This window comes from Ixodes scapularis, unplaced genomic scaffold (genome assembly GCF_016920785.2).
Source record: "Ixodes scapularis isolate PalLabHiFi unplaced genomic scaffold, ASM1692078v2 PGA_scaffold6__148_contigs__length_123643588, whole genome shotgun sequence".
Classification (NCBI taxonomy): Eukaryota; Metazoa; Arthropoda; class Arachnida; order Ixodida; family Ixodidae; genus Ixodes; species Ixodes scapularis.
Genome location: NW_024609881.1, coordinates 111,966,298 through 111,980,421, shown reverse-complemented (window position 1 = coordinate 111,980,421; position 14,124 = coordinate 111,966,298). Strand labels below are relative to the sequence as shown.

The following is a 14,124-nucleotide window of genomic DNA, read 5'->3' as shown; positions in this document are numbered from 1 at the left end:
TACGGTGATAAAACTCGGTTGTTTTCTCCTAAAAACACCGGGTATTCAACGTACTGTCTTACCAGACCGCATGCGATTTTTAGACTTTAGCATATTTAGCTTCTGGATATTAAATAACACTATAGTTCTGCATATGTTATGTATGTACTAAAATTTTGCATGCACATAAACCACCAATATGTGACCAAAGAACATGAGATTTGGAAGCCGCTCCTTTATGCAAAGAGCTGGGTCACGAACTTGCCCCAGGTATCTGTCTGCTGGCATCGATAAAAGAACAATTGAATGTCGCGTGTGAGGACCAGTCGGCTGCTGCCGACAGATCTCGTCTAGTGGTACTACCGCCTCCAAGGCCTTGCATGTGGCGGCTGCTCGAGAGAAGCTATATAATGCATTAAGTTGCACTTTTGATATCAACTATGGTTTACTTTGTGTAATAAGACTAAACTTGGTGTAATGTTTTATTTATATGTTACCAATTCTCGTGTTTTTCTGTTTTTGCATTGTAATGTAGATTTGTTTAGGTTTACTCGCGGGCAGTGTGCTCGCGGTAGTGCGAGTGTTATTGGTTTTCGTGCTTTGGCTATTTCATTCGATTCAGAAACGACGGAGTTCCGCCGAAATGTTTACATTCAAGTATTTATTTTAATCTGACATTGTTTACAGCCCCCTTATGTAATGTCCTTTTTAAACGGCCCTTAAGGATAAATGACGATGAAACGAGTACGACTAAACAGTTTATTCGCGTATAAGTCGCAGTAGCCAGTAAAACACTGCATCACTTTTCCTTTTGAGTAATTGAGGGTAATGAGCACGCTTAATTTAAAGTGAAATATTAGGGTTGTAATGTTTCAATAAAAGACTGCAAGCTGTATTTTTGCTTCAAAATAACCAATATGAAGAAAAAAATCTGTGTTTTCTCCCTTTTCCGCAATTCACCATTGGATCGAAGTTTCGTTTTGCGCCTACGTATATTTTTCTTTACCACTTTTCTTCTTCCAGTAACTTTCGGTTCCATAAACGGGCATTGGAACTCGCACATATCCGAATAGGCCGCGCGCGAAGTCCTGCGCGCTCTTCCTTATTCCATGTGACACGAATGAGAACGAGAGGATAGCGCAGTTGCTCACCTTGGAAAGCAACTGCGCTAGGCATCGTCTTTGTCATCTGTTACAACCGCATTCCTTTCGGAACAGCAAAAAAAAAAAGTTTGTCGACGAAACGTTTTACGGTGGTGCTGTCGACGAAACGTCACAGTGTCGACGAAACGTGTGTCCACGAAAAGTTGTCCACGAAACGTAATTCCACGAAACGAGTTTCGACAAAATGATAGGGACCCGACCTCCACTCCGTCAGGGCTGGATTCGGCGCTGTAGGCGTTCTGTCTAATGTAAATGAGCGGAGTGGAATGTATTCCCCCTAGTAAAGTATTTGGGGTTTTCGATCGCGATGTTGGATCCCTTTGGTATGAATAAAACGGCAGGAGGGAGTTACCCCGCCTCCAGCACTAGCTTCCAACCTTGGATAGGGCTATCTCGCGAGCCTCGACCGTGCACGTGCAGCTAAATCGCAGCGAAAGGTCGGTCGTTCAGAAGAGAGGCCCTGCTATTCTTACTTTGTCATCGGTCTTGTATCTAGGGGAGGGGCTTATGGGGGTGGCCAGCTTTCTCCTGCCCACACACACAAACAGAAGTGATCATCCCAGCCGACCCCCCCGCCTTCCTAATAAAGATGCATGGCTATGCCATTGCTTGTCAGGGACTATAATATATTTTTTTTTTTTTATTATTATCATTTCGTGTCAATTTTCCGCTGGTCACACCAGAGATCTTATATTATGGATTTTCAGTGGGTGCAGTTCAGTTTCCAACGTCAGCGGGGATCTGTAGCATGCACTTCATGAACATCTGCAAGGACGACGCTGAGGCCCATCGTGCAACAAGTTGAAGTTACATAGACGAGATGCCAGCCGAGGTGGCCCTAATTTAATGGAGGGAACCTACCAACCGTGGAATTGCATGTGAAAAATAGTTAATTTAAATTCAGTTTCACTCCCTCGGTCGAATATAAAGGCGACCTTTCAGTGTCTATTTTGCATTCTCTAAGTGTGCCCGGTTCTTAGCCAGTTAAAAGTATTGTATAGTTCTTTTGTAACTTCTGTAGTCTCTTCTGTCTAGAGTTACATGTTTTGGTTTAGTCTGTACCCGAAGTTTTAGTATAACTTGGCTAAAGATACAGATAAGTCTAGGTGATGACTGCTTTCTCATGAATCGGGAGACATCTTTCGCGAGATTTGTAATATTACGAACAGCTGATCTGCCGTGCAAGATCCCCGATGTAACCAGGGTTCTTGGCCTCACAATTTCTTTGACAGGCTTTGCTCCTCGAGATGTGTACATCATCTGTGAGTGTACTGCCGGGCATGCTTCAAGTCTGCGCCAATGTTACCGGCTTAAGAGCATGGGAAGAATTTTTATATTGTCACAACGTTGTGTATGTTTACTTACTCATGGTTGTGATAAAACAGTTAATAAAATTGTGTTTCACTGTCAACAACACATTCCTGAAAGCATTGCACTATGCTGTTGTATATTCCTGTCAATGCTTGAAAACATGCAAGCAACCTTTTTCTTTTTTATTAATTTATGTGTGTCCAAGAAATATTACGAAACAAACTTTATTCAGTGAAGTCGCAATTAAACACTGACAAGCATGGATTACTTTTCCAGAAAATAAAAATGGTTCTAATCATGGCAACATAATATGTGTCACTGGTGCTTTCTTTGTTGCGCAACATTCTCCTCATAAAAGACCCGCACAGGAAAGTATGAATCAAGTCCCCACCCAATATTTGGAAATCTTGCATGTGAATTGGACATCTTCAACCTGAAAGAAATTAAGTTTTCATAACTGCTTATCCAACTGAACAATGTCATGAAAATTCGACTAAAATTATGTGCATAAGAGACATTTATGCAAGAGATTTAGCCTAGGCTAGCCCCTCTTTCTGAAAAAATCTCATGGCACAATATTTGAAATCCCAGAAAAAGAGTAGTTCCATTAATCGGCAGGAACAGGTCCCAGTAACTGCAACCTACTGCCTCGGCGAAGTGGGACGAAAATAAATCTAACTTTCACGACTCACGTGAAGGAACTTTCACAACTCGCGTGCTGAACGCAAGATTACAAACATTACCCACTGCAGCGATTCAAGAAGTCTACTAGGTACGCTGAAACGAAGTGACTGTAAACACTCCAAACTCGCTTCCACTGTGCATATGTTGCCGCTATTCTCTCGCTTATTCATCTTTTTATTAAAGGGGCCGGATGTTTTACTCTGAATGAGGGGAAGACGGGACAAAAAGAAAAAAACAAACGCTAAGGTGTCCGTTCTTTGGTCGTCCTGTTTTCTCCTCATTGTAGGGCTTGCAGAGTCAGATCATTGCTATCTTGTGCATTTGTTTCACTGTCCTAAAATTGTCGTCGAGCCCTTGACAACCAAAGGGTAGGCAGATTTTACTCAAGTTGCGTGTATTCTCTGAGGCGAAGCCAGTGTCCTTTGAGGTAAGGATTTCGCAGCTTTTGTGATGTCAGGAGCTGAGCCATTCGCACATCCGAGCCAAAGAAAGGCTTCGGTTACTGATAGGTTTGAGCTTGGCGAGAGTTCCTCGGAGAGCCGGAGCCGGACATGTGTTTCTCACGCAGTCCATGGACAGTGTCGTCATCTTCATTTTGCTTTGGAATGCTGTAGGCCTGGCCCCTGGCCGTAGTGGGTTGTCGAGCAGAAAGAGAAAAAAATAGGAATTTTAATGCCTTGACAAAACAACAAAGCACAGAAAAAAAAAGATAACTGACATTAGAAAGGGGAAAGAAAAAGCATAAAATTTCAGGGTGTCTCGACCCACGAACATGAACACTACACCCCCCCCCCCCCCCCCCCCCCCCCTGGCTACACCACTGCCCCCTAGTAAGTGGGTAGGAAAATAACTGCCCACGTAGATGAGCATTTTGACCGCAGCAGTATTTGCAAGTTTCAGCGAATATAGGGGGTGCTGCGGAAATCAAAAATAGCAGTCAAGAGGGTGATCAGTTTGTCGTGGGCATCATAATTCATTGGAGTCGACATGTTCTCCGACAGATCATACTGTGTGATCAACTTCAATAATTCATTAATCCGTTTTTTAAGATGAACGGGCAGCTATACTTTTCACCTCAAGAAAAACACAAGTTTTGCGCATTGTTCATACGCATCGCGAAGCAGTTCTTACAAGATTTGGATGTCGAGGAGAAACGCAATGCTTCAGCCATTTGGAACGTGTGTGTCTTCATAAGATACATCTAATCTAAAATGCACCAACGTATATCTTAATTATCAACATAAAGGGAGAAATTAGTAATGCTCCGTGAAGAGTCGGACTGTTTTACTACAGTTCTTGAGGTGAAAACAGGTATAGTCGAACATTTGGAAACCCCTTCAGCTGCAGGCCATGCAATGAAAGAATGAAAACTATCTGCACTGGCACAGGCGAAAGAGGAATCTGCGTTTCAGCAAGACGAGCCTTCCGACACAAAGGAAAACAAGGGAAGGCTTCGGTTACTAGTGCATCATTGCGCCACGCCAAGCCCAAGCGTGCAGAGTTGGGCAACCGAAAGCGTTACTTAAAGGATACTTATACTGCACGAGCATGCTTGGTTGGCAGCGACGCTGAAAGCTCGCTTTTGTGGTACCCGCTACGCTCGTTCTCGGATTGAAACGGAGTTTAATAGCACAAGCTTTTTACCTTCGATATCGCTTCGGTGTCTTGCGAGCATGTGCAACCAAAGCACGACGGAAATTAAGCAGTCCGTGCTGGAGCATTGGCTGGAGGCGGAGCTACTGCTTCATTGCCACCAGAAAGCAATGCCAGTAAAAAGAAATGCAAAATTTTGGCTTTTTTTAATATATAATATTGAGACCAAAGGTCCATTTGCTGCGTCCTAGTTTATTGTAGATGCTTCACCAGGTGAACATTGCATGCTCCCACATAACTGGGCAGAAGCTTTACAAGTATTAACTTCTTAAACACTAATATAATCTTGAATATATTCCCAACATATATGTGGTTGTCTTCAAGGCTCTGACATTTAATTGCTACTATTTCTCAGACTTCGAAATACTGTAGAAGACCTGTACTCTAGGGTCAATAAACAAAAATTGCAGGAAACTTCAAGCGTTCCCCATTCGACATTACCTGAAAGACCACCTTCAAAAATTCCTAACTGCCAATAATACTTGTGTGAAAAATCTCCCAAGCACATTTAAATCAAAAGTATATTATGCAAAGCACTACAGGCAGAAAATAGCCCATAAGCATTAGTACTTCTTAGAAATGCCAGAAAATTTCAAAAACAAAACTTGCCTTTAGGAACAGCAAGCATCTACAAACCTGAGGATATATAACAAAAAAACACATAGAAGGTTTTTCTTTTTTCTTCCAGCCAATTATAACAAGAAATCATTTTGAATAACAATTTAAAAAAAAGAGCTACAAGGAATTTCTACACATCTAACGCCTCGATCGACGCTTCTTATAAAGGTGACGGGATGTGGATGGCTGGTCAGTGGATTCCTTGATATCAGCCACTTTGAGGTACCGTCGGATGTGGAGCCAGCTGTCCAAGCCAATCTGATCCAGCTGGAGCCGTCCATTCTCGGTACACACAAGAGTGCCCTTGACAACACCAGCTGCCGCCAGAAAGTGCTGGTTCAGGTAGTCCTTGGCCCACCGCACCCGTTCCTTGGCATCTTCCTTGGATTCGGAGGCAGACTTCTGCACTTCCTTGACTAAAGCGGGACTCCTCGAGACACGCTCAAAGGCCTCGGCATAGCGCCTTCCACGCGAACCCATCACAAACATCACCGCGCGGTAGAGGGTCGATAAGTTCCGCCGCATCACGTCCTTGATTTGAAACATGAAATCCGGGAAGTCTGAAAAATCTGCAGAGAGCAGGCTGTGGTTGTCTAGCAGACGTTCAGGAAACTGGCTCAGCGCCTTGAAATCACTGTTATTGTAGAGCGACAGATAGATTTTGTTGAGAATGTCCGTGTTCCTCAAGATTTGCCACAACAGGCAGGCATTCAGTTCGTTGAAAGTCCACCTTATTATGACCAAACTTGAGATGCTCCTGTTGCACGAGATGCCGTCCAAGAGTGCATGTGTGGCCGCCGGTGAAGAGTCAAAGTCGAGACAGAGAGACTGCAGGGTTCTGGTAGATGCAAGAAACTCAGCCAGGGCAGTCACGGTCTCGTCATCGATCGGTTGATGCAAGAGGGTGATGTCCAAGTCCTCAAGGTTGTAATAGCGCATCAGGTGCCGATATGCACTTGGGGGCACAGGGATTTTGGACCCCCAGTCTGAGTAACTCATTTCAGCGAGTCCCGAGCATTTCTCCAGAGCCTCGGTAAACAACTCGCTGTCGGTCAAGTCGACTTCAAAAGTTACCCTTCTTTCAGTCCCAGTCTCACGGAGAAGCTCGCTGAATTGGCTGACTAAAACAGAGTAAATGCTTCCCAGCTTGACCTGCTGGATCGTTCCATTGGACGAGAGTGCCTCCAGAAACCCCCTGTAAACAAAGATTTCGGCCAAATTGTCTAACTGGACAAGATTGAGAGACAGCTTCTTCAGAGTGGTATTCTTGCGAACTGCATCGGCGAATGCGTCGTAGCAGGCAACTTCGCCCACTTCGAACTTCAGTTCTTGGAGGCTCTTGTTCTGACCCAGCATCTTCGCAAGAGGTGTACCGTCCATCTCCCAGCACTCGTCAAAAAAAAAGACAGACAAAATCTTCAGCGTGCTGTGCTCCACCACAGCTTCTGCAAGCAGTTCCATCGTGGGATTTTCGAGGCCAAAGCCCGAAAGGTGCAGTTCGTCGAGGTTATGATTTAGCAGAAGACCCTTGAAAACATTATCGAGCTCGCCCATTCCTGTGCACACCTTTTGGATCAGGGTCAGCTTATTCAAGACGGTGTTGCCAGAAAGAAATTCTTGGAAGATTGCTCCTTCCTGGGGTACCAGAAAACTGTCATCCACCCTGAGCTCGGACAGACCGGGCCCCAGGCTGTGGAGCACCAATTCAATGTCTGGTGTTGCAAACATGTAGGACAAGGTGAGCGATGTCAGTGCTGACATCCTCTCGAACACACCCTTGAGTAGCTCAGCATCACAGGCAGGAGCGATACTCAAGAAACATACGTCCAAAGACCTCACCGACGGCAGATTCTCCAGGGACGCTTCCAGTAGCACCGCAGTGTCATTGGACAGAGCTAGTCCGCTGATGGTCAAGCTCTCTAGCTTTGTCCAACGTCTCACGGTGGAGTAGATCATCCTGAGCTCCTCTTCGCTTGTCTCGTAACTCAGTGTCAGCATCCTGAGCCCAGAGTTCTGGCTCAGTGCGTCGCCCAGATGGAGCTGGGAACGTTTGTTGGGACTGAGGAGCCGTAGGTTTGCAATGCAGCGATGTTCCTTGAAGAGCCAGTGAAGGAGCACCCATCCGTGAGGATTGCAGTGGTCCGTTGCGGGGCCGTCAGAATCCCTGCACTGTGGAGCGACGCCGAGTGTCCCCGGAGCCACTTCCTCAAGCAGCATGCCCACCTCCTGCAGAAACTGGTTCCAGATGTCGAGCTGGTCCAGCAGGTGACACGACTGGTCGTCGCTTTTCGTGCACGGCTTGAAAAACCGGGGCAAATCGGCGTAGGCACCGATGTTGTTGAGAAACCTGTGTGCTTCCTTGGCCGTGGAGATCTCTGGACAGCGGTGGCTCGTGGCGAATCTCCGGAGTTCCCAGCGGCACTGGGAGACTGTCCTGAGAAAGGGACAAAAGGATCGTGACAGAGAAGAACTGATGACAATTTCACTCCTGTAATGGCCACTAGGCACACAGTATGAATAAATAAATTAAAAAAAAATAGATATCTGCAGGCTACAGCCTTTTTAGGTAGATACGAGTTTCCGAAGCGGTGGCATAGCATAGTGGCAAGGTGTCTGCTTCATACTCAAGTAAACACAAGTGCGATCCGCAGTGTGGGCCCTACTTTTTTTCTCCATTTTCTCAAACATTTTGCTTTGTCGAGGCATTTGGCGATATTTACGGCATTTCTTTTTTACAATGAATGTTGTTGACGAAACTTAGCAGAACTAAAAAGTATGGGACCTCCTTTCCAGAGGTGCAATTGGGGACAGTGGGACTTGGGTTGCCGGCTGGACGTACAGGTTAAGTTTTGTAATAGACCGATGCCACCAAGCGAACTGCGCAGGCGCGCGCATTCCGGAAGTGGTGCCGCCGCCATGCTACTTGTAGTCAACCCTTCCCGGCTTCCCGGCTACATAGGGCTGGGCGTACGTTGCATCATCATAGATTATCATTTGGCACGCCCCGGTATCACCTTGATTCTCTTGCATGTTTTTGCTTCATAAGATTGTGTTGTTTGTGATGCCTTACTTTCCTCAGCAAGAGCAGAAAAAGTTTCAGTCCTCTTATCGCTTTAGAATCGCTTTGTCGTCTGCTTCGTCGTCGTCTGCTTCTTCGTCTTCGTGAACGCGCGAGCCCACTGCCGTTCACGGGGTGATTTCACTGCGGCCGCGGAAAAAACAAAACAAAAAAACGACGGCGCCACTACTCGAGCATTTCGACTCCTCGGACGTCTCGATTACCTTGCAAGCAAGTGAACATCTAGTGCAATAGCAATGAACAAGAAAATTCGAATCTGATGAAAAACTGAGCTTGGTGGTGCTCAGTCTTGTGCATAACGTTTAATCAGCATAACAGGCTGAAGTTGAGCAAGTTGGTACATAATTTAGGTAAATGGTCAGCTAGAACGAGAGGGAGAACTGTTTCTCCCTGTCTGTGTTTGTCCCTCTCGTTCTAGCTGACCATTTACCTAAAAGTTTAATCAGCCATCAAGTAAGAGGAGCTAAATAGACTTTCTCGGTCAGCGATAGTTTTCTAAAAGTTGTTTCATTCTGGTTGACAGCCTGTGCGACAGAGTACAGGTGAACAGCGGGAGAAGCCTGCACACAAAGAACTGATCTACAGAAAGGCCATGCCTGACGCACCGTAATAATTGGCACCTATCAAAAAGAAGCAACCATGCCAGATACCTGAAAGCTTGGGGTGGAGATGATTTTTCGTGCACAGTTTCTATTCGGTTTTATTTTGTTTGCGCAAGATCCGAACGCTAACAGTCGCCCGACAGGGAAGGCTTTTTTCTGCGGTCTCGACTGGTGCTAGTGCAGAATGGATCAGTAACACCAGCCTAATAGACCACCACAAAATGGATGATGTTCGTTGGTTACATTTTTGGCGGTAAGCACGTGTTGCACTTCTAAATTGCATTATGTAATCTTTTCACGTTGGTATGAAAACAAAACAAAAAAATGAAGGCTGCTTCCGAAAAAAAAAGTTGTTTTATATCAAGTGGTGCATATCGGGAATCGTCGCTCTTTTTTAGTGATTGTCCTGATCTTTTCAAGCACAGTTGTGCTTGAAACATGTCGTCGCAATAGCAGTTATAACCACCAAAATACACCGAGTAAGAAGTGTATTAAAAACGGCCTCCGCAAAGCAGTGCGGAGGTCCTATTTGAGATAGACCAACGAATAGGCCTCTACGGAGCAAATGGTCAGATTTCAGCTTACGGAACACTTCGGCACGCCCAGATAGGGAGGTGCCCCCGCATGGTGGCGGGGGTGATCTCCAGGGGAGCCGAGGGATATAAAAGTGATCACTGAGCGGCGGGGCTGGATGGTTCATGGTTGCCATTCAGTGACCGTCAGACCCGCTGTGAGACGCACTCATGTCTTAGTAGCGGAGCCGGACAGTGAGTCGAGCACGTGTGTACTTTTAGTACCGGTTGGTTTTCCCGGGCCGTTCCACTGGCTGTACAACACAATAGTTGGTTTCATTTATATCCCTTTAATTCCAATTGGCTTTTTCCTGAAATTTTCACTTGATCACATGATCCTATTCATTTTTATTGGAATTGGGTTAAGCCTGCGGTGCGAAAGCGGGAGCGGGCAGGGGACAAGTTTTTCTTCAATTTTCTACAAGAGCCCCGACTTCAAATCTGTCAAATCTGTATGTCTCGTGCCCTGTAATCTTACATATCTTAGCTGACGTGCAATAATTGGATATAAATTATGAAGCAAATCGCGAAACAAATCGTAAAACGCTATTTTTCCTGCCACTCTGTCCGGCTCTGTCGACCTTTCTTTGCCATGCTTCTGTCTTGCGGGAAGACATAATATCCGAGGCCTTTCTGCCTGGTACTGTTATTATAGCTCCGTGGCATACAACATGTGAAGCCACCGATTGAAAACCATGAGTCAACACCTGGCTAAAAGTCTCGTGCTAACCCGAAAATTTCCAAACGCCGGGCGCACAATGCGCGCCGACGCGGCCGGAAAACTGGGGAGAACTACAGGTACCAGAATGCACCGCGGCAGTGGTGGCGTCGCGCAACTCCTCGTGAGATCGGTCTATTAGCAACTGCACACTGTTGCCGTGAAGCGGCGTGAATGCAGGCAGGGGGGTGTGTTAACAAGCTCCCCAGTGATACATGCGCTGTTTGAAAAGGGTGACCCAAATGGCATGAGCTCTAAGCGTAGTGTGTATAGCCATTTCTGGCTGAACTGCACTACGTAGTGCATATAGTTTTACTCTTACCTTATTCAAAAGTTACAATTGGTTTTCTGAAATTCTCAATGGGAAAACGATGGCCAAAGAAGCCCTAGAATATCTGGAGCTGAATGGCAGCGATTTCCAAGAACAGGCCCCATTTTCCCAAAGAAATTTTCAGAAAATCATTATATCGTTTGAAGAAGATAACGGATAGTTCTGAAAATTCTATATGGACTGCTAGTGCTATGTTTGGGCAAAGGCCAAGCGTATGGCGATGCATCGTTTGCTTTTGCAATAAAAAAAAACATGCTGTAATTTTTTTTTTTTTCTTCTGGGAGGGGGGGGGGGGGACATTTGCATAGTTGGCGACAAGTTATAAAGTGGAAGCTCCTCCCACCTCTTTCTCCCTTGGCAGAGTGAACGCTGGAACTTAGGCAAAATCCTCTCCAGCGTTCGCTCAGCTAAAGTGGAAAAAGGTGGGAGGAGCTTCCACTTTACCTGTCACCGACTATAGATCACTGTGTGACGCAGCGTGCAAGATCAAAATTTATGCGGCGAGTTATAATATTTTATTGAATCCATTTTAGTGAACACCACCTAGTTGAGCAGTATAGAATACTTGATCTAGGAAATGGTTTTCTTTTAACAACGGAAGACTAGCAGTGTTATATCATTATAATTTATAAACATAATTTTCCTACAGGGTGAGAGAACTAATAAGAAACTTTATTTCACTGTTACTTCCATTTCTAGTTCATCATAGTAACGGATGACTTTCACTATTAATGAGGCCAATAGAAAATGTGACCACAAATTTAAAATGTTCTGAAACCTGTTATTATCAGGTGCAGTGATGAAGGTATGTTTCTTCAAAGGTGCATGCTCGTCCTTGAAGAGACATACTCTGCTCCAAGTACGGAGCTGTTACCTGTCGTTATGTCGCATAAAAAAAAAAGGGAAAACTATGTGTCTTCCCTTTTTGTTTTTTTGTAATCAGCAGAACTGTGGGCCTGCTGGCTCTTCAAACTAATCTCTTAGAAGGAAGCTATCATCCTAAAATCGAATAAAAATGCAAGCAAGCAGATAAACACAAAATATAAAAAGCGCAGCGAGGAATTGTTATATCCCCTTTCAGGAAGTACCTTTCATGCGTAAACAAGTTGGGGAATGAAGTGGGAACAAAGTGTGTGGTAGTGAACAGCCGCCTATCTTACCTGAGAACAGTACATTGCGTGCCGACTAGTTTTGTTATGCTCTATGATTCAGCAACTAAACATTTGGCGAAAAGTGACCAGTGGGAAAACAATCCGGAAGCGAGAGTAAAACATCCAAAGGGCACTGATATGGTTAAACATTCGGTGAAGTGCAATTCGACGAAACGGCGATTCGACGACACGCCGTTCAACGATACGGCCTTCGAATAAATGTCCGGCACCCCCAGCGTGGCACTTACGGTAAGGCATCGGGCGGTGGCGCCGGGCGTTTCCTAAGTTGCGGAGGCATCGTCCGACTTCCTCATTCGGGACTTTCCCGAAACTAACGGCCCTATCAATGACCGAAGAGGCAAAGACGGCGTGGAGGATGGAGGATACTGTGGAGAACACGAACGAAATAGGCGCGCACAAGAAAAGCGAAAGTGAGGGATTTGAGAAAATAGGTATAGAGAAGACACAACAATATATTTATATGGGACGGAATGTAGCGCCATCCCGCTGTGAAATTTATTCAAGCCAAAAATCACTAAATGTGTTTGGCGGAGCAGAAGATATGTTCTTGGAATAGATGTAGCAGTAGTAGTAAACACAGTAAACATTCGCTGAACAATAATAATAATTAGCCATGGCGACGTTATTACCCATGTCCAAAAAATTCCCCAAAAATTAACTTTTTTTTTTTTTTTAGAGAGAAAAAAGGGGGGAGGGGGGTACGCCAGAAGGAGGCAATTTTTTTTCTATTTACTTTACTCTATTTTTGCTGTTTCTTTCTGCCTGTGGACAGAGATCCATGCGTGGTGCCCGGCAGAGGCTATGAAACTCTTAGCATTTGGTGAAGAATGCATTATTTTCTTAAGAAAGCACAAAGTAAAGCAAAGCCAGAAAATAATCACGTAGTACGAGAACGTTCCGAGAACATTCCGGGAGTGTTCAAAGGAATATAGGCAACATTCTTGGAATGTTGCAGATTTATGTAAGAACATTCTATCAACGTTGTCAAATGTGGCGCAGGCACTTATCGCTACATTCGAGGAATGTTTTCAAAAGGACATTCTTAGAACGTTCCGAGAACGACACAGGACATTACCAGGTCATTCAATCAACATTCATATATCTTAACAAGGTTCTAAGAGTGTTGTCAGAACATCCAAAGAACTTCTGCAACATTCTTGAGAAGTTGCAAATTTATGCAGGGACATCCTTTAAGTCCCCTCAGAACGTGGCGTGGGTACATCACTACACTCAAGGAAGATTCTCTGAGGACTATTTACAAAGATTCCACAATTACGGCTTGCTCAGGCTACAGCCCCAATGAGCCGTACTATATATATGGATGTGATAAAGCTCCTCACAGGGCGATCAATACTTTTTAATCCAAAGATATTTATAGAAGGCGCAAGCACAAGTAGCCGCTTTCGTTCAAAATGTGCTGCATACATAACCGATTACTCACTCCGAGCTTAAAGGGGCACTGACACCCCAAAGGTCGTATTTATTTTTATTGTCTAAAACGATGCAAGTTGCAGCCATAGACACGCAAAAAAAACCGCATCGCGAAAAAAAATTTTCCCACGCGCACGCGCGCCTTTTTATTTTTGGCGTTTGATTTTCCCGCCTCTCGCCTCCTCGCTTCTTTTGATCGGTGACGTCAAAAATCAGGAAATTTAGAAGCTTTGTAGGCGGCATCTTTATAACATTTAATGACGGCAATCCTAAAACATGTTTTTTAACGCAATTGCGAACGCACTACGGCCCTTCTTTTTGAAATACCAAAAATCGGGAGTTCGTTGTGGTGCCGTCTCCTGGATTTGTATCCTCCAACGGAAAACAGGCGACACCGCTCAAAACCGGTCCGCCGTAGAGCACTATATAGCTCCTTCGGAGCAGAGTAGCGCAATCTAGAACGCCGCCTCTCGGCGACTAGCGGCGAACGCCCGGAGGTTCCAACTGCGGTCAGAAATGCATGGAGAACGTGAGAAAATCGTTGTTTCTTCAGTTTTGTGGGAATGTACGGAATCGCAATTGTTTTTGACATAATAATGGAACACTTTAGAATAATTTGCGCTAAGTTTTGTGCCCCGCAAGGATCTGACTTTTTTTTAAAAAATTGCCTGAGCGGCATCATGCAGCAGACGACACGGCGACGTCACACCATTCACGTGACCCGCTCCCCCAACCCGAAAAGCCCATCTCCGCTGCGAGCAAAAATCGTCTGCTTCAAACGCCATTGCCTTGGAAATTGCCTTCTCAAAAT

At 45.0% G+C, this 14,124-nt stretch overlaps 1 protein-coding gene across 1 annotated transcript; it reads right to left on the bottom strand.

Moving 5' to 3' along the window:
• Positions 1–5,454: 5,454 nt before the first annotated feature.
• Positions 5,455–12,356, bottom strand: LOC115318458. The gene is made up of 2 exons (XM_029978162.3): positions 12,110–12,356; positions 5,455–7,842 (listed from the first exon to the last, which is right to left on the bottom strand). The coding sequence occupies exons 1-2, from the start codon at positions 12,157–12,159 to the stop codon at positions 5,547–5,549; spliced, it is 2,346 nt and encodes a 781-aa protein (XP_029834022.2). The 5' UTR covers positions 12,160–12,356; the 3' UTR covers positions 5,455–5,546.
• Positions 12,357–14,124: the final 1,768 nt, after the last annotated feature.